General features: G+C 40.4%; 1 protein-coding gene across 1 annotated transcript in view; it reads right to left on the bottom strand.

Annotated features, from left to right (window-relative positions):
- Window positions 1-22,890, bottom strand: part of LOC126752821 (mucin-5AC) — a 160,291-nt gene that overhangs the window by 12,852 nt on the left and 124,549 nt on the right. The window contains exons 3-8 of the mRNA XM_050463810.1: window positions 10,268-10,839; window positions 9,977-10,173; window positions 6,554-9,685; window positions 4,625-5,318; window positions 2,908-2,954; window positions 1,618-2,184 (exon numbers count right to left, since the gene is read on the bottom strand). Of these exons, the coding sequence (XP_050319767.1) occupies window positions 1,618-2,184; window positions 2,908-2,954; window positions 4,625-5,318; window positions 6,554-9,685; window positions 9,977-10,173; window positions 10,268-10,839 (5,209 nt within the window). The remainder of the gene's footprint in view (window positions 1-1,617; window positions 2,185-2,907; window positions 2,955-4,624; window positions 5,319-6,553; window positions 9,686-9,976; window positions 10,174-10,267; window positions 10,840-22,890) is intronic.

The following is a 22,890-nucleotide window of genomic DNA, read 5'->3' as shown; positions in this document are numbered from 1 at the left end:
AGCCCTGCGTCAAAGAACATATGTCAGTAAGGCAAAGGCTGTGCCCTTACAGTTGTCTGTGCACTTAGAACGATGTCGCGCGAAGCGATTGCTTTCAAATCTGGTCTTATGCCACCGGATATATTGGCCTCTGAGTTAAGTAGAGTCTACTGTAAAATAAAAGCCTTGAATAGGCGCCTAACGGCCGACGAACGCAAAAAGGAGAGAAAGACAAGTCTCGATGAGTGACAAAAGCAATGGGATGCGGCAGATAAAGTATGGTGGACATACAAGTATATCCTAATTAAGAATGTACAGGTTTGGATTGACAGACAACACGGTGAGACAGACCTCTACTTAACGCAGTTCATTATTCGGAATTGCTTTGTATGGATGTTCCTTCTGCGGAAATCAACTATGTTTTTCTTCATGTTGAACAGTGGTTTAGCTAAACTATGAAAGAAAAGGTAGCGGTCACCATAGTTAAATTAGGCAATGCTGAGGGCGTGGTCTCGAAAGAGGTGTACTCTAGCGTACAATATGAATTGTGTGCATAGTGCCAGTTTCATCCTGGCGACTGGTCGGAAGGCATTGGTCAAAAGTAGCGAATATAGAATAAATTTTAATTTTTTGGAAGAAGAATGGAATGCTAAGGAAGGCGTTATTGCTTTGTATGGATCAACTTTCATTTCGTGGTTTAGCTAAACTTCGGTCACCATAGTAAATTCAGACGCGAGGTGAAGTACCATATAATATGTGATACAGGGCATGTTCGAGTCTCAATCACTGCGGCAGTATAACAAGGCATCATATTCGACGCAAAAATTTTGCAATATAAGTATCAGCTGAGTATGAGTTGGACGGCATTATACACTTAAAGCTAAGCTTAGTTGGGACTAATATTGATATATAATTCATGACAAAATCGTACTTCTCATTCTGAAGTAGATACGTTTTTCAGACATAGATTGGGAAAATACTAACGTGAAAATGTCCAGCTTAACTCTGTCTCGTATGATTGAAACTAAACTTTATGGGCATACCAGTTATGAGGAAATCTTCAAACTCAACTCTTTCAAGTGTGAGACGTTTGCGACCGAGTGCTTCATAAGTTCATATTTCGATGAACTTATGAAACACTTCGACACTACAGACTGCTAAACAAAGTGTGGAAAATGATGTTATATATTATATAATATAATGTGAGTGTATATATGTATGCACCTTCGGATGTAAGTAAAACGACAGTGGAGGCGGATTAAACGAGAGAACCACAGAATGCAGAAGAAGAGCGCGTAAAATATCAATGCTTATAACGGCTACTAATTGTATGAATGTTTGTTTGTATGAGTAAGCGCTATATGTAGTATAAAAGGTATGTATGTATGTATGTAGTATGTGTTGGTAGCTTGGTGATTGCCAGCTGCTGATGAAGAGTGGGTGGTTGGGTGCTTTCAACAATTCAATTAATCCAATTAGCAAATTAACATAAAGTAAAGCCAAAAATCACGCAATGACCAAACGCAGTTAAATAATGATTGGAACCTTCGAGCTTTCGAATGAATGCGTTCCGCAAGAGATTTTCGCATAGCATGGATGAGCGTGAAATTAACGCGTTTAGCGTGTCAGAGACTATACCTTAACGACTTCGCTGTGGTTGTTGCCGGCTGTGTGGTGCGCGCAATTTGTGTAGCGCGCGTCGTCGCTGTTGTGGTCGTCCTCGGCGCGGTTGTCGTGCGCGGTGTTGTTCTCGGCGCCGGCGTTGTTGTTACAGCTGTTGTCGGCTGACGGCGGTGTGCGAGTGTCGTCGAATCGGTATTGCCGCGGCGCGTTGGTGCCGTGACCACTCTACTCGTCGGCGGTTCAACGTAGTCCGTGGCGGTCGGGTTGAATACTTTCTTGAAATCCGCATCGTAGCGTGTCGTGCCGATCACATTGTACTCGTCGACATCTTGTGTGGCCACCAACTTCGGCGCATAGGTGGTGAAGCGTCGGGGCTGCTCGTACACCGCACGATCGGTAACCAGCTCGTATGCGGGCACATCGTCATACAGCTCGGCGCTGTTGTCGTAAGCCGATTCATATAGCGGTGCATCATCGACGGCGGTCGGCGGCTGGGCGTAGATGTTGCGCACATTGCTGACCGGCTGGCGCGGTGGGTGTGACGTTGTTGGTGTTGGTAATGTTGCAATGGTGACGCGCTCACTGTTTGTTTTTGGTTTTTTGTACGTGCGTGTGTATTGTTTGTATAGAACGTAAGCGTAAAGTAGCAATGTTGGAACGGTTGGATGTTTGTTGTTGCAATAAAGTGGACAATTTAGAAAATTCAATTTAAAAAATATCAACAAAAACAAATTTCGAGCTTCACAAATGCGAATGCAAGTTCTTTCGGTGCTTGTGTATGAGCGTGTGCTGGTGCAGGCGTGGTGGTGTTTGTGTTATGTGTGTGTACTATGTGTGAGGCGTACATATGTATGTGTGTGTGTATATATGATGCATCCTGCTAAAATAATACCCCAGGACAGTTATGAGAGCGGGCCTTAACGCCGCATTAGACTTTACCTGCGGGAATTTTTTTCGTTTTTGTTTGATATGTTAAATATAACGGTACCAAATGATTCTTATGCCTTGGCTGGTTAGATAATCACACATGTATGTGTTATGTATAAATCTCAAACGTTATGGGGGTTTGGCTGTACTCATACATAATTGCGTAATATTCTTTTATAACGGTAATACTATAGGCTTATGTTTGTACGTAATTTATGTATGTTTATGGCAGGCAGCTCTCGATTTGTAAGTCGGTTAAATGGTTAATCATAAGTTAAATGCTTTGGTTAAGAAACAAAAAAGTTTAATGCCGTTCTTTTGGTTATTAGTTGTTGTTGGTGGTGATTGATTTGTGCACGAAAGCTTTACTGTACTTACCGCGTTGGTGGACGTGTCGGCTGATCATACACATTATCCTGTTCGATCTGTAGGAAGAAAAATATATTGTTGTGAAGAGAAAGTATTTGGAAAGTAAAGTTAAAAATAGTTGAAAAGTGGAAATCTATTTTTCAAAGCTTTCAAATGAGCCGCTACACAGGTCTTGAGCTCGTTGATAGTGCTCTCAAAGCTATTCAAGAAAGGTTTTACCTCATTGGACATAATGAAGTTACTACGATTAGACTTGTTTGAGTGCCTTGTCACAGCGGAAACGCGAAAAACGCCATTAGAAAAGGTTCCCTAGTCCAAATTCCATCAGGATGAGAACAAGCCGGTTTTCCTTGTCCTCTTGCATTCTGGCGCTAGACCTATGGACCTCGCTCGAGACTAGCAAGTGTTGATAGGACTTCCAGGTACTTTCCTATCCGGACTCATAAAATGAGCCACCGATTTTGGGGGACGGAAATTGTCAAAGTTGCATAGATGAGGGTGAGGTGGGGACATAAAGACGCTTTCTCCTTCACTGTTCAACTTTCGCTGGAGTATGGTTGGAGGATGGAGTCATGTGTAGAATTTCACGCAAGCGAGGTGAGTTGGGATCCGCCACGTCAAAAACGGACCCATGCAAAGGAAACAACAGCCTCGGATAAAGTCTTCTCTCGATGAACAAAGACCAAACTCTATAAGTCACTCAGTATTCCCGTCCTGCTATATGGTGCAGAGGCATGATCGATGACAACATCTGATGAGTCGACGTTACAAGTTTTCGATAAAAGTTCTGCGGAAGATATATTACCCTTTGCGTATTGACAACGGCGAATATCGCGTTCGATGGAACGATGGGCTATACGAGTTATACGACGACATTGAAAAGTTCAACAAAAAAAGAAATATCGCCACGGATTGGTCATGTCGTCGACGAATATATCACTCCAGCTCTGAAAGTATTCGATGCATTGCCCGCCGGAGGAAGGAGAGGCAGAGAAAGGCCTCCATTCTGTTGAAGAAATCAGGGGGAGAATGACCTGCTGCACTTGGTATATCGTTACGCCAAATTGCGAAAAGAAGAAAAATCGCGTTGTCGTTAACTCATCTAACGGTGTCTACGTCATCTCGGCTGTCATACCTTCTATGAACCAGGCAATTCGTCTGGAATTGGTATTAGCCGTTTCAATAAATTTGTGACTGGATCAAGGCGGTTTATGGCTATACGACGGTCTTTGAGCTAAAAATATCAATCTTACTCAAATAGGGTCGTCTGAAGTATTTTAGGGTTTGAAACCATTTTTGAAGAAAACACAAGAACAAGTGTTTAGATTTATTAGGCTTTGAGAGACAGTTTGAAACTTGTAGGCTCTTCTAGAAATCAGAAAATTTAAAAATGTGAACCACAAATATAAAGAGAAGCTCGGGTAATAACCTTTTAAAGATCCAGTTTTTTTACACACTACTCTCTTTCTCTCTCTCTCCCTCTCTCTGTACTGTATTTACAGATCTTGAGAGAAATTTCAAAATGCTCAAAAAACCTTGATGAAATATCAAAAGGGGTTCTTCGGAAATTTTAAATCAGCTAGATGGCCCTAGAGTCGCGGTTTTATGCAAATTATATTTAAATTTCGATTTAGCTCGCGCACTTAGATATTGCTACGGTAAGGAAACTAAGTTCTAAAAAAAATCACTTTTCTCTTTCTTTCGTTAATAGTGCCGTTACACTTACCTGTGCAATAAGATCCTCGTCATAGTCGGTATTATAGATCAACGACTGTTGATTGTTGTACGTTGGCTTCTCTTGTGGCTGATAAGTCTCTCGTAGGGGCACTTGGGGGGCGGGTGTTGTTAGAATCTCCAATGGACGATAGGTCGATTGTTGGACGGGTTGTTGACGCACCGGCTGCTGTGGCTGTGGCTGATACTGTTGCTGTTGTTGCTCCTGCTGCTGTTGCTGCTGCTGCTGGTACTCTATATCCCTATACAAATCAAGATCATCATCATAAACTGAGTAATATTGTTCGTAGGAGCTTTGCTCCTGATTGCTTTGTTGCGGTGCTTGTTGTTGTTGCTGCTGTTGCTGTTGTTGTTGCTGTTGCTGATGTTGTTGTTGATGTTGCAACGCAATTTGCTGTTGCTGTTCAGCCTGTTGCTGTTGATGCAATTGATGTTGATGTATGTTTGCTTGTGACTCATAACCCGCGTGATTTAACAAAGCCGATGTGTTATAGTAATTACGATTGGCCAAATTCTGATTGTGATTCTGATTCTGATTTTGATTTTGTGTGGGATTCTGATTCTGATTCTGACTTTGTATGGATGGTATCGCCTCCACAATCACGGCAGTCGGCGGACGTTGTTGCTGTACATAGTGACTGGCCGGCGCTGGTGATTGTGGTGATGATGGCGATGCAGAGTCGGTTCTGCGATGAGTTTAATGCATTTTCGGGTATGTTTTTGTTTTTGGTTTGTGTTTTTGTTTTGTTTCGATTGATTGTCGATTGCGCCACCATGAATTTGTTTTTGTTTCGGTTTGTGGATTGATGGATTAGCAGTTAATCGTTATTGATATATATGTATATATGTATGTATATTTACAGTTACCAAACGATGTTATGTAATAATTGATTTGTTTGGTTGTTGTTGTAGTAGGACAAGTATACAAACATGAGGGTGGTTTAAATGCATATATATTTTATTTTTCGTTTGATATATATGTATATATGTATATATAAATATATATGTATGTATATATTTACAAAAGAGAATATGAGAACGAAAAGAAATAGATTATTTTAGGATTAGTTAAAACAATAACAACTAAGAACAAGTGGAGAGCTGCACAGCTAGGTTAGTCGGTGAAAGTGGTATGAGATGACCGGGATGTCAAGAGTAGGAGGATTAAGGGTGTTGGTGGATATAAATAGTTTGGAGCATGCATAGTGAAAATATACAGTTATAGTACAGAATGATTTACAGTATAGACAAGAGGATGAGTGCAAGTAACGTTATATAATTGGGTAACGGTACAAAGTACTGCGTACTGGGTCCATACTAAGTCCAGTTGATCGGTTGAACTCGCACGTTTTAACATAACATTTTTAGTTTTTGTTTTTGGGTTGGCTTGCCGGATGCACGGTACTTTGGTAAGGGTGTAAAACCGTTTGTATGTACAGTTTGGTATTAGTGACATTTAGTGGTATGTGGTAATATGCACCTAGGTAGGTGGAACGTTGGCTCTGCAACAAAACCGCCGGTTGCACCGTAAATAGTAAGTAAGTAAGTAAGTATAAGTATAAGTATAAACAGTTATTTACACATCATTTACATTCGGTAGTGTTGGTTGAGTGTGCGTATGCTTTGGGAGTCGCTGGAATCACTTAAAAACTGTTGACGACCGCTAGAGGGCGCCAAGTGCCTTAAGGAGTCAAGCAGGCGAGCTCACAATCGGAGTCTACGTGCTTGACCCCACACACTTGCCACCCTGCCAGTCTTACACTTGAAAATACGTAGAGCATTTGTCAACCTGTCTAGTGTTGTTGTGGCTTCAAACACGCAACAACAAAGTTTCGCACGCAACAAGCGCATTGCTTGCAAACGCAACAAATCGTACACAAAAACAAATAGTATGTCTCTTGTAGACTTTCAACAAGTGTACCTTTGTCCACCGTCCGCCATGTCCAGGTGCATGTTGACGTTCAGCTGCAGCGAACCCAGTGCTGAGGACGCCGGCGTGGCTGCGGGTCGTTTGCGAAAGTTTTGTGCAGCGAAATCGGTTTTGTTGCTTTTGTTGATGTCGTTATTGCTGTTCGGTTCGATGTTGTTCAGCTCCTTGTTGGCATTGCTGTTGTTGCTTTGCCACTTACTCTGGCCGCGATGACGATTCGGACGCACCGTGTAGCGCGTACGTTGTGTTGTCGTTGTTGTTGTCGTCATCGTGGTGGTTGTGCTACTTGTTGTTGTACGCGGCGTAGGCGTCGTGGTTGTCTTGGTGGTCGTCAAATGTATATTGTTATTGTTGCTGTGTGTCAAAGTCGGTGCCGTCGTGCCTTGTTGTGGTTTCGGGGGCAAGCGCTGTTTGAACTCCTGGAAGATATCGCTCGGGAAGTTTATAAACGACGGTATTTGGTTGTTCTGTTTGCTGGCCTGATTGTTTGTTGTTTGGTAGAATTGCTGAAATTGCGTAATTGCCGAATTGCCGAAGGGCCTACGCGTGGTTGTGGCTTCGATGTAGCCCGTCTGGAAACTGGGTTTCAAGTGTGGGCTAACAGTCGTCGTGACTGCGGGCGGCATAAATTGTGGTCGCGGTGGTGCCATGGTCTCAGACATTGGCATATATGGTGGCATTTGTGAAGGTGGCATTATGTCGTCATCTGTATCCGTGCCGATCGGTTCCTCTTCCTCTTCGTATTCATCATAGTAATCGGGCGCGGACGTAGTGGTGGACGTGTACGGCTTAGGCTGTTGAACGCTGTGCAAATTGAACTTGTGCGCTTGATTGGGTATGCTCTTGAGGAAGTCCTCGTAACCCTTTGTCGGTCGCTTAGTGGTTGGTACTGTCGGGCGTGGCCGATTTTGCTCGGTGGTTGCCTCTATTTGCTCTTCATACTGTTCGATGGGCCTTTTCACCTGACTGGTAGGTACATTCGCCGCGATTGGCTTACGTGTGGACACTGGTGTATTTAGTTGCTTAAAATATTTGATCATATTCACCACTTGCGGGTTCATATTGGCCAAATCGGACGATTGCAGACTGGCCACAAACTCCGGCACATTAAATTGCAGTGACAAAGTGGGCTTTCGGGAGGGCTGAGGAGCGTTTACGTTGCTGAACGTTGAGGTAGTGGGCCGCGCAGTTTTCACTCTTGGCGACATGGTGGTCGTGCGTACTTTGCTGAAGACCTGATAGGACTCTGGAAACTGCGAAGAATTACTGGCGAACGCGAGGCCTTCGGGATATTTCGAGAAAGTATTATACTTCGGTAGGTTCGTCGTTGTTGGCGCGTGGAAATTCGCTAAATTAGGCGCTGAGACTATGTCAATATTCGAGGTGGGTGGTGAAGGTGTGGTGTAACGAGGTACGGTGCCCGACTGAAAAGAGCTCTCATAAATTGCAGGTTTACTTGTGCTGAAGTAGTTTTTAATCTTCTGATTTCCCACAATATTGTAGTTGAAGTAGTTATTTTCTGTCGTCGTGGGTATATAGTTGTCGATGATGCTGTATTGCGAGACAAGTTTCGTGGGATACTTCGCGGTGGACTTGAAGTCGTGCACATCTTCTTGCTGCGCACCGCTAGGCTTGTTGTTGTAGAATCCACCAACGGTGCTGAATTGCGCATAATGTGAGTTGGGTGTGACTTTAGTCGGTGCTCTGGTGGACTGAAAATAAGGCGTTTGCGCCACCGTTGTGCTAACATGTGGCAATGCACCAGTGGTCTCCGATTCCGAGCCGGGCTGATTATCTAAATGGAAATATTGGAAATTCTCTTGTTGCATCTTCTTGCGCTGCTCTTGGTACTCGCGCAGTGACTGCAATATGTAGGGGATCAATTCGGGGTTGTTAAAGAGATTTGGACGTCTGGCTGATAAAGTCGATGGACGGAGTGTGGAAGTGGTGTGATAGTAGTTAGCCGCCATTGGACGGAAGTCATCCTCTATGCGTGTTGGTGGTGGTGGCAGTGGTGGATTCAGTGCTGCTGTATAGGTGAATTTTTGTTTCTGTCCACCAAAGGTTTGTGGACGCTGTTGTTGCTGTGGATACACTTGATAGCCCGGACTCAGTTGGTTATAGTTGGCTGAGGTTGTTGGCGGTGACAAGAACGGGTTATATGAACCGAAACTGAAACTCGATTGTTGCGGTTGTTGCTGGTATGCAACGCCATCAATGGAGCGGTAATGTGTGCCCGGCACATTTTGGATTTGAAACCGCGAGCGTCCATTGAAAAACTGGCGCAATTGGCGTGTACCACGCTGACGTGCCTCGGCGGTTGCGGTGTCATTGGTGTCGCCATCGTAATCCATATCGAGTAGATCTGCTATGCTGTTTAAGGTCTCCATTATAGGGTCTGCAGCCGAATCAGGTATTGGATTGGTCGCGCCGGTGTCGATCGCAATGTAGGGTTCATCAATACGCTTGCTGCTGGTCGCGGCTTCAGAGCGCACACCATCCGCTTGATCCAACTGCGCTACAGTGCCACTCGAATCCAACGTTTTATCCACTTGCTTTCCACCACCCTTCAGTTCTTCCAATATTTTTGCTACTATTTCCATCACAGAATCGTGCATATTGTCTTCAGGCTCCAAATTGGCTTGCATTAGCTCCTCATGTACGTTTGCTTCTGAGGCTTGGTTGCTAGCGGCTTCTATCTGTGCATGTTCGGCTGTTTCTTTGTGCTCATTTGGTTTTGGGTTTAATATAGTTTCCGGAAGTATTTCGTCCGTGTTTAAGTATCCAGTGTCTCTTGATCTCTCCAACGTTTTTTGGTTTTCTTCAGTCTTTAAAATTTCACCGGTATTGTATTTCAGTACGCGTGGTTCGCCTAATGTCTTTGGATGCTCATCAGTCTTTAAAATCTCGCCCGTGTTGAATATGATTTTTGAGTCCTCGTTGCTTTTTGGATTCAAGTCACGTTTGACGCGCTTATGCGCAGTTTCTTTCGAGTTCAAGTCTCGGCTTATACGTCCGTAAGCCTCCAAGTCAAAGCTACTTAAGTCGTTTTCTTCTAGTAACTGTTCGATATCAAGATCATTGCTGTGTAAGGCGAATGAAGTTATCAATTTTGCAGTCATAAGTATTATAACGGTAAACGTTTTTCGGATTTGGGTTTCGTCGTCGTTCGGAGTCGTTGTGCAATAGTAAATGCAGTTTTGAGATGAGAATATTTCATTTGCGATATTGTAAATTGGTTTTTGAGTAGTTTCGAATGTTCGATTAATTTGAAAATAGCAATTAAGAGAAGATAAAGCATTAAATTCGTATAAAAAGCGCATTCAATTAAATGATAGATGAGTTCAGTTCAATACGTTTTAGTTCGGCTAAGAAGCGGAAGCGACTGTTAGTGAGCTTATGACGACCACTTACCTAAATTGAGAGCCGAAGGTGTACGAGCCGATCTTGCCATGATTCGGTATGGCATTGATGCTTGCCTGATGTATGATGCCATCACGGTCGCGCTGCACCTGACTCACTGTGCTCGGCTGGCCACGGTAAACGCGTTGCTGACGATCGCTCTCCTCCTCCTCGACCGGTGGCAGCGTCTCATGCGCGTCGGCGTAAAGCTGTAGGAAATATTTGAAAAATGTTACCGACTTCTATTTAAAACAAGAAGAAGAGAAGCAGATCCCTCATCTGAGTTTCTCCCCCCACACTCACCTTGGCTATATCCTCTTGTGTATCGAATGGCTTCGGTTGGCCACGTGTTCCGATCACTGTACCCGCATGCTGTGGCAAAGACTGCACCTGCGCCTGTATAACCTGTGGTGGCTGACGATGATATTGTGGTGGCACTGTCGCCTTCGGTGGTTGTGTGGTCGCCGCTGGGCTGCTAAAGGCCGAACCGAATCTTATACGACTTGGCACATGCTGACTATTAATAGACTGCTGCTGTTGTTGCTTGCCTGCACGAGTGCCGCCACCGTTGCCGGTGTTGCCAAGGGACACGGCACCGCTGTCCACAACTTCACAACCCACATTGCGTGGCCAGTCACAGGTCTGCAGCTCGTGCGAGTACATCAGTCCACCGGTGCAGCTCTCGAGCAAGGCACCGCCGAATACACACACATAGTACTGTGTGCAATCGGTCGGGTGCGGGTAGTAGCCGAACTCTTCGGGACAGTCGAAATTAATGCCATTCGAGGCGGACGCTTTGACGTTGGTGCCGAAGCTGCGAGAGCTCGTGATGCGCGATGAACGTTTCTGTTGCGACTGTGCGTGCACGTTGGTGGCTGTTGGCAAGAAAGAGAGGAAGAATGAAGGTATATATGAGTTATAATATATTTGTGGAAAAGTGATGAAAATTGTATTGGAAAGAAAATATAGTTTAATTGAAGCTCGAATGGTTTTGCCTCTGTCACATGCAAAATGGTACCAGCAAATATTGTATCCCCAATGAACAAACGTCAAATGCATTCTATTATGCCATTTGACCTTCAAAGTAAGTGCAGCGCGCAAACGTCCATTTATGGTAGAAACAACAATCGATCTTGTCTCGTTTTCGTTTTTATGGCTCTTGCTGCGCGTCTTCAACGCCGACTAGCGTTTCATGTTATTCACGCTTAGCCCATGTGAATAAAAAATGTCGTCGCCGATAGCCTCTTCACATGTCATACATACTTTATTTAATCGGTGCACTCCAGTTGTTGAAAAGGTCAGGCATAACTATCGGCGATTATCATTGCAACGGCATTGACGTTTTTCTATTCTTTTGGCAAAGTGCATGTTGACAAGCGAGGCAATGAAGCAAGTGGCAACAGCATATGATTCGTGTTGGCATAATTGTGGTTCTTTACATTTTTAATGGAGTGTGGATGTTATTACAATCTCTGCGGTTAGGCTCAAGTGGGTCATTTGCAGTGGAAATATTTTTGAACTATTAAAAAAATGTTTGGTTTCATATGCAAAGTTGTATTCTAAGTACTTTATTTACTGAACACTTTCGAGATAGTGGCTTTTCAAACAATTCACAGTTATTTACTCTGATTTTCGTTCGTTAAACATGTAGGCTTATGGAATTCTCACGATATTTATAAAATCCATGGAAATAAAAGAAATCACGTTAGAATATGGGTTAGTTACAGCCAGAGCTTGCAAATAATGCATTAAAAATTAATTAAATTAACATTTAAATTATTACTTTTTTATTTTTGTTTATTTTTTTTTTAATATTTAAAAATTTATTTATTTTTAATTCCAAATACCGTATTGAAAAAAATTAATCTCAAGCTTGTAACTAAAAGTTATTTGTTTTTTTTGGCGTCATGTTGTCCCGGTTTGAACTAGAACTTACACAGAGCCATAATCTTCAATACTCTAGGTTAGCCATGTTCGTTTGTCCCTCAGTATCTCTGCTAACTAATTCACTTACTAGTTTTGAGATATTGACCTGAAACTTTGCACACGCCCTGCTCTCCTCATGTCTGCTTGTTTGTCAGAACCGCTGATATCGGATCACTATAACATATAGCTGCCATACAAACTGGCTGATCAAAATCAAGATGAAAGATCTTTCAATACCCTTTTATGTTACCAAAAATGTATCTGTGAAGCGTATCACATAAGTCAAATCGTCTAAAACGATTTGTGATATCTGAGTAACAGAATTTTTTCCATCCGGACAAGAGAATCACTATTAGTATTAAAATATTAGAAATATTGACTTAAAAATTACCATGAAATATATCTAAATACATTGAAAATATGCGAATCGAGATTCAAGCAAAAATATTATATCTAAAAGGAAACGACCAACAGTGGTATGATTCGTCAGCTAGTATATATAAACTTTTTCAATAGTGCACTACAAAAGTAGTCCGATAGGGACAGCAAACGACGCCTTATGTTTTCCAGCTCTTTTGACATTTCTCTTCCGTAAGGTTTACCATTTCATCAGGGAAATCGGAGTCAGTGACCTCAACTTTAAGAGCGCTACGTCCAATTTATGGTGGTCATAATCATCCTGTCAGATCAACAATTGAGCGTCTAGTGAAAAAATTTGAATTCACAGGCACGGCATAAAATATTCCCGTGCCAGTGAGACAAAGAAGTGTCGGTAGTGGCGAAAATATTGCTGCCGCTAGCGCATCGAGGAAGACCAAAATCAGTCTCTTACACGTCGTTCTCAAGCACTGGGCATACCTATGACGTCGTTGTGGCGAACTTTGCGAAAAGATCTTGGCCCACATCCTTTCAAAATCAAAATGATGCAAGAACTAATGCCACTTGACCACCAGAGTTGTCGTATATTCGTGAATTGGGCTGAACAACAACTTGAAAATGATTCAGATTTTCGTCGAAAAATCATCTTCAGCGATTGAGGGCCAAATTAGATAATATGGACATAAACCATATGTGGTTCCAACAGAACAAATAAATCGAGTTTCATATATAATGGCAGCAAATGTACTTCCACAGGAGTAAAGATATCCCAAAACGTATTTGCACCCTTTCAAGTTTCATCAAAAGATTTATTTGCTAGACGGGATCTTATAATAATAATCAGTAAAAAATTTAATAAACAGATTTGCTTGTCCCCCACAATACAAAAAGTATTTATCGAAGATGTCGGATTTCCTAAAAAAATAAAATTTTTGATAGATCGACGTGGTCTACACGAACTAATGAAATAAGCTAGAACCCACACTAGGACTTTGTTCAACAACTTTAACGAGAGTGTCGAAAATATAAGAACCCAACGCCTTAATACTAAAGTAAATTCTGTTGAAACTGGAATATTCAGTCATTTTTTCGCTTTGGAATTCCTAGTCTGGCATTTTCGTAAAGGTCAACGTAGCTTATGGCAATGTGGTTGCTGCAACAGCAAGTACACACACAAGCGCGTAAGAGAAAAAAGCAATTCAAAAATAGAAACAATTAAAATAAGTAAACATTTAACTTGGAGAAACCAAACAAACGAGCGCATCCAACTTGGCAAACTGGCTCGCAATAAAATTCGCGCAACAAAGTTCAAACTCAAGTGTGTTAAGCAAACAGAAACCAGCTAAAATATAAACAAAGCATTACAGCGAACAAAAACAACAATAAAATCGCCAAAAATTGGAAAGAAGACGCAACAACTTCTAACATCAAAAGCAAAAGAGCAAAATAAGCACTTTGCCACTTAAGTACGAGTTGTACGGAACCAGCTGCGCGGCGTCATTGCGCTTGCGGGGCACGGCCAGCGTGTGGAAGCCGTCAATAAACATTAAATGTTGCACACGTCGTCATTGACGCGATCGACGCTTATATGCTGAATGCTGAAGAAGAAGATGCCAATGATGCTGCAGTTGTTGTTTATATATTAGTATGAGTATTTTCAATCAATGAACACTTCACGGTTACCCAGTGTTGTTGCCACTTGTGGCATGCGCTGACCCGCCACGGCAGCCTTAGTAGCAGCAGCAACGGCACACAAATGCTGGTGACGGCGGGAAATGAATTTTCCACTTTGGACTCAACTCAAGTGAGAGTGTGAGTGTGCGCATGCGCGCGCGGTGTCTTGAGTGAATTTGCATTTGCAGAAGTGCTGGTAGCGTACTTGTGTTGTAAGTGTTTGCAGATTTTCATTAATACATTATACTTTTTGTTTCGTTTTCGAATTTTTCTTCCACTAAGTGGCAAGCTGCTCAGTTGTTGCAACCGGTATGCCACGCTGCAAGTGTGTGCTTCTTTTGCTTGATCAATCACTTTGTTGTTGTCGCTTCTGCGCTACCCATTTTTCAGTGGCCAAAGTCGCTTTGTATTCCACACTTTGCGCGCGCCGAGTTAATGACCGAAAAAATGCACTTTTGGCATTGTTGTTGTTGTCGCTTAGATTGTTATTGCCACTTGGTGAATATGCAGTTGCCACACAACGCTACTGCGCAAGTTCAGCCGTGTGCGTGTTTGTGTGACTTGCAGTCTATGCCGCGATGTTCAGCAACCACAAGCTCCGCATAGGCAATTTTGTAGCATCATCGTTGAAATTGCTGGTGGTCATGGTTGCTTTATTTAACATAACATTGTTGTTGCTTTTATTACTAGTTTCATTTTTTCAGGCAGTGCAACCACTCTTTAACACTTGTTGATGCGGCGCGCTAAGCCAGCTGCCGGCGCTTGACCTTTCTCATTTGGTGTGACTCGGTTTTTGCCAAGTATTCAGGTCAAATATGCAGTTGGCGGTTTGGCGCGTATGCAATAACAACAATTTGACACTTTTAGGTAAATATTTTAGGTTTACATTGAAAGCATAGCTTAAAAGGAGGGCATAACCGATAATTAATTAAAATTTACTTGCCACCGTTAGATGGCGCTGTTGTCGAAATAACTCTTTTTATGCCTTTTTAAGTAATTTTTCAAGAAAATAAGGCTACTGTATCGCATAAATGTTGGCACTATCGAGATAAGACTTTCTTTTAAAGCGATAGCGTTGATTTTTAAGTTCAAACCAAGGAATTATTTGCGAATGCCTGGTCTAATTCATCATAAAACTCATGCCACACAAAATAATGTCTCGGGAGTTTGGTTTCTAGAGAATTTTGTAATAAAGTGTGGTCTGTTTAGGAGATATACATATAACAATATATGTGAGAGGTGACAATAAAATAGTAGAAATAAATAGTACTTTTCAGTCGACTTAGGCGTGATTACGGAGTGATTACGGGGTGATTACACCGATTTTAGATGACATACTGCCTTAAAGTTGGTTTATAAAACTTCAGCTTTAGCTATACTCCAAAAAAACAATGAACTGTTGAGGTTCAAAGTCCGATTATTAGATAAATAAGCATGATTTAGATTCGACTGATTTGTGCTGGAGCTAAGCTGAGGTTCGGAAGAGATTGGTTTCGAAAAAAATATATATGTACATATATTTATAAAGTCCATCTAGAATGTTATTCCTTATTTCCTATAGCAGACGGTTAGCACTTTTAATAACTATTTGAGGCAGCAAACGTACACACATTACATATCCTATTCACCTTTTCATCCACAATTCCGATCGATATCAAGCGACGTTGCTGAAGTTCTAGCTAGTATGACGCCCATTGACATCCAGGGAGACTAATTTGGGCGATTGAACCAACTATTAGAGCCGTTTGTTTATGCCTACAAGAGGAGAGAACCAAAAGCATCACAATGTGACGGCAACGGTGGCAAACCTCAACCAAAGGACGGTGCATCCGCAGACATAATCCTGGACATCCACTCGTGGATAGACAGCCAAAATGGTGACCTAGACTTCCACTAAAACCAAATACTGAGTGAACATGGATGCTTTAGAAGCTATCTGGTCCGATTCTATCACGACTTTAGTCCACACAGTCCGATGGGTACAGAGTGAATAGAAGACTCTAATGTATTTTTTCAATACTCCCGTTTTTCAAATTTTTTTTCGGTGGAAAGTTTTACAGGATTCATGTGTTAGTCCTCTGTTAAATGTTAATGGAGATCTCCGCTTAGTAGAGCGTCCATTTAATAGAGCTTTCTCTGTAGTTTTTATTTATGAATTGTTTTGACTATCCTATCTTCTAAGTTGGTTCGAACTGAACACAGTGTGCTAAGGTTTTGCTGAAATCGGTTCAGTAGTTTAGGAGTCCATCCCGGACAAACAACGTGACACCTAATTTTTATATAGAAAGGTTAGGCGTCAGTTAGTCCGTATGACAGATGAGATTTAAAGTGTTTCTTCTCTCCAATGAAGTAATACTTCATTCGGTGCTTCCGTGGGAGAGATAAGAGTTGGAAGTAGGTTAGGTTTAGCGGATTAAAGTTCTACATTCCGGCTTTCGATGCCTCCTCCTACTATAAAAACACTTTTCCTCATTAGGTGCACAAAATTGGTCTCACCTGCCAGTTTAAGTATTAAAAATAACTGCATTTAAACAAAATAAAAAGTTTTAAACTTTTTAAGTAAATTTCTGATCTCCACAATACATGGCGAAATTTCAATTAAGATTTTTCACTTTCCTGAAATCAAAAATATTGCATTATATGCAAATGTGCTGCAATATCTTGTAACCGTATGCAAATGCAGCGTGAATTTTCGGTGGATTGCACACATATTTTGTTGCAAAGTTGCAAAATTCGTATGTTGCAAGCGACGACATGCGCTTAATCGCACTTGAAGGTATGCATTTGCGCATGCGTTGCCACTACGTACCCACAAATACTTGTGTATGGTTGTGTATTTCAGCTCGCGCGATTAGATTACCCATCGAACAAAAGACGCCAGCGACAAACTTGCCTGTCTTGTTGACATAAACCAACAGCAATGCATACAAGTTGTTGTTGTCTGTGTGAATGCACAAAGTTGCATGCAAATTTTCAAGCACTGCATAGGTAAATAACTGTTTGTCGTGTAGACAGTGTAGAAATAACTGAAAATCAAGCAGAATAGAGGCCTTGAAGCCAACTTTCGTTGCATGCTTGTGCTTTATTGGCGAAGGAAAATAGCGGCAACGATTACAATAAGACTAACAACAAAAACTAACAATAACAACTACAATTACAAGTTCTATCAGCACAATTAATTTATTTGCCGCGCTTGGAATTCTTGAACTACGAAAGATAACATTTGTAGGTCTTCGGACAAATTGCTTCCCTTGCAAGTTGATTGCTTGAATGAGATTTTGCGATTTTCACAAACACTGACGGTTCGTTTGTGTGCGTCACACTTGTCACGCTCTAATTCTCATTCCCATGACATGACGATCGCACGAGCGCCCCGCCAGCAACTGACAGTTGCCTGACACTAAGAACTGTGCAGCAAAGAGCAGCAAATGAGCGAATGTGTGGAATATGGCAACTGCAACAAAAATAAGCGAGGGTGTGCTGAAGTGGCAGCTTCTTGCTTCGTTAGCAGTTGGAAGCCAGCGAATTGACCAAAAAAGCACACAGTGTTAATAATCGGCTCTAACAACAAAAATACGAAAGAAAACTACACCGACAGAGCAACAACGAACACCACGAGCCACCGCATCCACCAAATGCCAGCAAGTGCGGCTCCCAAACGCTTTTGTCTGTCTCGGCTGCCGTTGTTTGTAGAAATCGAAATTGTAGGAGTTTAAAGCAAGTTTTATTGTTGTTGTAGCGCTTAGTTGGTGACTTTTGCACTTTGCATTTGACCTGAAATTGTTATAAGGCAGTGTTGGCACTCAAAAATATGTGTTAGTTGAGATTTGAGTGAAGAAAATTGGAATAAGAAGTAAGGAAGATTGAAAAGCGCGCATTTCTCGAGTCAAAGGAAGCGCTGAAGTTGTTGTTAATCATTGTTTAGTACCTTTAGATGTGTGAAGCGAGGATATCGGATAAATTTGTAGCGTTTTTGGGAGTCATGTGTAGAAGTTCACGCAAGTGAGGAAAGTTCTCTGATCGCCAATCACTTGGGAGTGGTCAGAAACGATTCTTTTACATATGGACAGCCTAAGAAGATCCGTTTGAAGGCGAGCTAAAGTGAGAAGGATTGAAAGACGCGGGTTTTTATAGCCAAAGAACAGTTGCTCATATTTAGTTGCTTCTTTTAATAGTCTAATCCAATATTGTTTTCTTTCTTACATACAACCCTTCAACCAGGCAACTTCTGTTTGGTTGTTCGAAACTCAGTAAAACCTCCTGATGACCTTTTTCGCCTTCTCAGTGGTGGTTGTGCTCAAGCGCATACTTTTGAAAGTTCAGAAATTGGTGTCTTACTCAGCTTTAATGGCTTTCTGCTGTGATTTTTTTCCGAAGTAATCAAATTTTCGAAGTTTAGTAAATTTTAAGATTAATTGAGAGACTCAGCTTAGTTTTAATAAAATGAAAAAAAAATAATAGAACTTCTGTTCACTCACTTTCTGACGACTTTATACACCTAGCTGGAGCCAAATTATTTAATGAAAATCTGAAAATTGCCTACTTAATGCTCTTTAGCTAAGTCAACAGTCCCAAAAAAATACTTATGCGCTGAACATCATTTTTTCTTCAAACATAATAATAGCTCAGCTGATTGCGGTAGGGTGCAGTTCACGAGTCTTTGCTTAACTGATTGACAACTCAACTTGAGCAACATCTTTTTGACAAGTTTGCTGCTAACTTTAGAATTGTGAATCAGCTTGACTTATTGTCGCACTTACAAGTCTTCAGTTTTTTTCACATAAACGCCGCTCTGTGCTATAATAAAACACCAGCGATGACATGGCGTATACGTAACATTTAATTGCGGCAGCCAGTCTGAGAACAAAAAGTCCATTTGCAATTTTTATGGAAATAGTCATGTGTAAAAACACTAGTTTGGCGCATTCAACGTCTGTTATAATTAAAATCAAACTTGATTTCCCCTTGCCGCTCGCTTGCTTGAGGGTTTGTCTGCGCATGCGTGTTGCTTGTTTTGTCACAAATTCAGCACATTTTATGAGTGCTACGTAGATAAAAGTAACTCAAGCGTTTGCTTGGCTAATGAAGCTGCGCATAACTCATACTGCTACTGCTGTTCCACTAGCTGTTGTGCACTTAAAGTCGACTTAGCAAACATTAGCGCTAACACCATGCGAAGATGCTTCCATATAAAAGTCATGTTTCGTCAAGCGTGGTAGATTCGTTAGTTTTTATTGGCCCTCTCAAATTTATAAGCAATACAAACATAAGAAATGACAGCCATTAAATTATGCCATAAATCAATTGAAGCAGTGACAAAAAGTCAGTTTGCAGCCAACAGCTGCATGCACACGCGGCTACGCACATGCGCAGAGCGGCTGACATCAATGAGGTGCCGCGACAGCCGCAGCATCCGGTTCTATGATAAGTTTTGAGTTCTTCCATGCGCTGGCTGGCAGGCGCTTTGAGATTTATGTTGTTACTCATGTTGATGGTGTTGTTGTTGGGTTTTGATTTTTTTTTTTTTGGTGTTTTTGACTTTTATGGTTGCTGAGAATCATAAAACTTTGTTGACATTGAATTCTAACCGACACATGATGACACACGCAAAATACTGCCTCGGGTGGTATGATTGTAAATGAGCGAAACTGAGCTTCTTATGGCTGCTAAGCTGCGAGTTTTCTTGGCGTTTTTACATAACTAAAACAGCCGAGAAATGAAAGGAGAAGGCTCATACAATCAGTTCTTGCAATTGCGAATGTCCTTTGAACGGAAAAATATCAAAACCAAAATAATTGTTTCAGAACTATAAAATATGAAAACTACAGAGGTCGTATAATCCAGAAAGGTAGTAAAAATAGCAGTGAAAAGATGTGTACCCAACTTTTTATCCAATTTTTTTATAATCATTATTCTCAAAGTAACCTTAACTCCTCCTTAAGTCCAATATATTGTGTAGTCGAAAAAGTCATTTCGTATTTTGTCTATAGATGTCGTTGCAGACAGCACAAAAATGGCAAAAAGTGGTCGACCAAAATGGTACATATTTGGTTCATTAAAGTTCATTATAAATATAAAAAAAAATAAGTTGAAGTCTGATTAGAAATACGAAAAGACTTTTCCGACTACCCTATATAAATAAAACTTGAAAACCTACAAAGATAATTAATCTTGAAAGCTTTAGCTAACCAAGACTTAAAAAAACTCAATTAAAATTACCTGAAACCAATTAATAACATTCCTGACTTTTGCAAACACCAAATTATATTATTAGCAGCATTTAAAGAAAAAAATCTTCAAAAATGAATGATTTGCAAACAAGTTTTGATTAAATTGTGAAAAAAGAAGCCGCGACATAGTTTCGGGTAAGTTGCTAACCCGTAATTAGCGCTGATGATAGATGAAAGACACTCTAGCACAAAGCCAAACATATATATAAACACACACACCAACAACAGCAACAACATAGTCAGCGCTGTGCCTGTGTTTGAGCATAAGTCAACATTAGTAAAAATAGCTATGATTCGTTTTGATAGCAATAAAGAGTGCCGCAGTTCTTCACTATGCACACACATATAGATTTTTTTGATTGGCAACGCGCCGCAATTAACGCTTCTTTGTAAGCAAATACGCTGGCGAGCGCTTCAAATGAAATTGAAAACACGTTTGTGCTGCACAAAAACTTTAATATCATGGAGTTTTTTACTTGCTCCACCAATGTTTATTGAAATTAACGAACTAACAACAACATTAATCAATTGGAGAGCTAGCCAATTCGCAAATTTCGGTTTCTATGAAAAAAATATTGTTCTTTGCTTGTAAACTTTTTTCCAACTAATTCCTGAAATAATTTGTGGTTTTTGGAGAAAAATTAGCATTTATAATGACTGCTGCTGATGAGCTACAACATTAAATCATGCTGCAGGATGCTGAAATTATGCGAAAGCTAGGAGAACATAAAAAGGAAAAAAAATGTGAAAGATCTGTCAAATGCTTTGAAAATGGACTTTAGCACGATTAATTGCAGGCGGCGCTGTCAAAATATTTTGTTTTAATTATTCATATTTCTTTTGTCGCAAATGATTTATAGAGCCAGTTTGCTAGTTTTTTTTTATTGAAAATATGCCTATGTGAGTCTGTCTGTGTGTAACACGCACAATCGAATATCTTGCCTTGAGGCATAATGAAGCTGCTGCCACTTTCGCTTTTGTTGCTCTGCTTTTGTTTGAAAAGAACGGTAGAAGTCTTATATTCTTAAATCGCTGAAATATTATTATTTTCAGACAATTATTAGGTAGTCGAAAAAGTCTTTTGTATTTTTTGTGTAAAACTTTAATCAAAACGAAATTTCCGGAATAAGCATCGGTTATACTTCACAAATTTCATTTGGAATTCTTTCCTTTTTATACAAAAATCAAAATATAGCGAATTTCTTTGGATGGTAAATTTTTGAACATGTAACTTTTTTTTTAGAATTTACTGCTAAATGGTCTGTTTCCAACACTATATTACATGACACAATGAAACTGAATTGACAAAATACGAAAAGACTTTTTCGACTACCAAATATTTAGGTTTAGTGAACACTTTTGGTCTAAAACTCAACCAACAAAAAATTATGCTATATTTTGCTGAAATCTGGGCAAATATTTCAGTTGTCTTTTACACTGAAAAGTTGCATTTTTTTATTATAAAACAAAGGGTTAAATGGTAAATGGATGTCTTAGAGCTTACTGTGTGGTGTGTGTCCAGGATAAACTGGTATAAACTGATATTTAGTTTTTCCGCAGATTTATACAAGTAAAATGTGAGTATTTGCGCTGTTTTGCAACAACAATAAAGTCTGTGTCAAGTGTCGAAAATGCATACTGGAGGTAAAAAATTGCTATAAATGGAACTGGAAAGCTTTTGGTATGCCTCCTTGATTCGAAATGCATTTCTATGAATTTGGAAGTTCTCACTCCTATATACAAAATTTGAGTTACACTATTTTACACAGAAAAGTTACATTTTCCACAAATTTTTTGTAATAAACTGATATAAACTGAAACTAGTTTTTTGCAAATTTAAACCAGTAAAATGGTAAATTTTCGTTTGCTTTGCAACAACAAGAAAGTCACTTAACGACTCAAATGCGTGCTGAAGCTTAAAAAATGCTATGAATAAAACTAGAAAGGTTTGAGTATGCCTCCTTGATTTGAAATGCATTTCCATGTTTTTCAAACTCCTCACTGCTATACAATTGACACATAACTGAAATACTGTAACATTTTTGAATGTTTAAGCTTTAAAGTCTATTAAAATAGGTCTTAGTCTCGGCGATTACTTATGATTGTTGCATCATTAGACGCTGTGGCTTTAGTGCATAACATACAGTCCACTCGGATGTCTGTTGAGTGAACTCCAGAGAAATATATCAGTGCCATATTTCATCTATTGTCAGCAAATCGTACTTATTTTCAGTCTGCTGAATCGATAATACGATTAAGATTATGTTGCAATAAAAGTCCATAAGACAACGAAAGCAAAGTTAATAAAGTTGGGGTACAACATTTGTAAAAAATATAAATTTCAAGTCACAATAAAAAAATCAAATACAAACAGATGTAAGTTTTTCAATCAGACAACCGCTAAAATATTACATGCAAATAAAGATTGCGAAATGAAGCAATGAAACCGATTACCGATGCAAAAAATCAGCACAAAGAATCAGAAAATAACTAGTAGAGGGGCTGAAGTGGCAGAGCGTTGCGCGAAATTAAAGGAAAATTTTACAAGCTGATTTGTGGTCACTGCACCACTTATAAGAGTTTCGCAATGAAAAAATTAAGAAAAAAGTGACGTCAAAGCAAACAAACTCGCAAATGTAAACGGAATTTTAATTTGTTGGCGGCTAAGCCATTTGCAGCATATTATATCAAACAGCAGCAGCAATAGCAACAAGAACA

Source organism: Bactrocera neohumeralis, chromosome 3 (genome assembly GCF_024586455.1).
Source record: "Bactrocera neohumeralis isolate Rockhampton chromosome 3, APGP_CSIRO_Bneo_wtdbg2-racon-allhic-juicebox.fasta_v2, whole genome shotgun sequence".
Taxonomy (NCBI): Eukaryota; Metazoa; Arthropoda; class Insecta; order Diptera; family Tephritidae; genus Bactrocera; species Bactrocera neohumeralis.
This window is presented reverse-complemented; position numbering and strand designations above follow the sequence as displayed.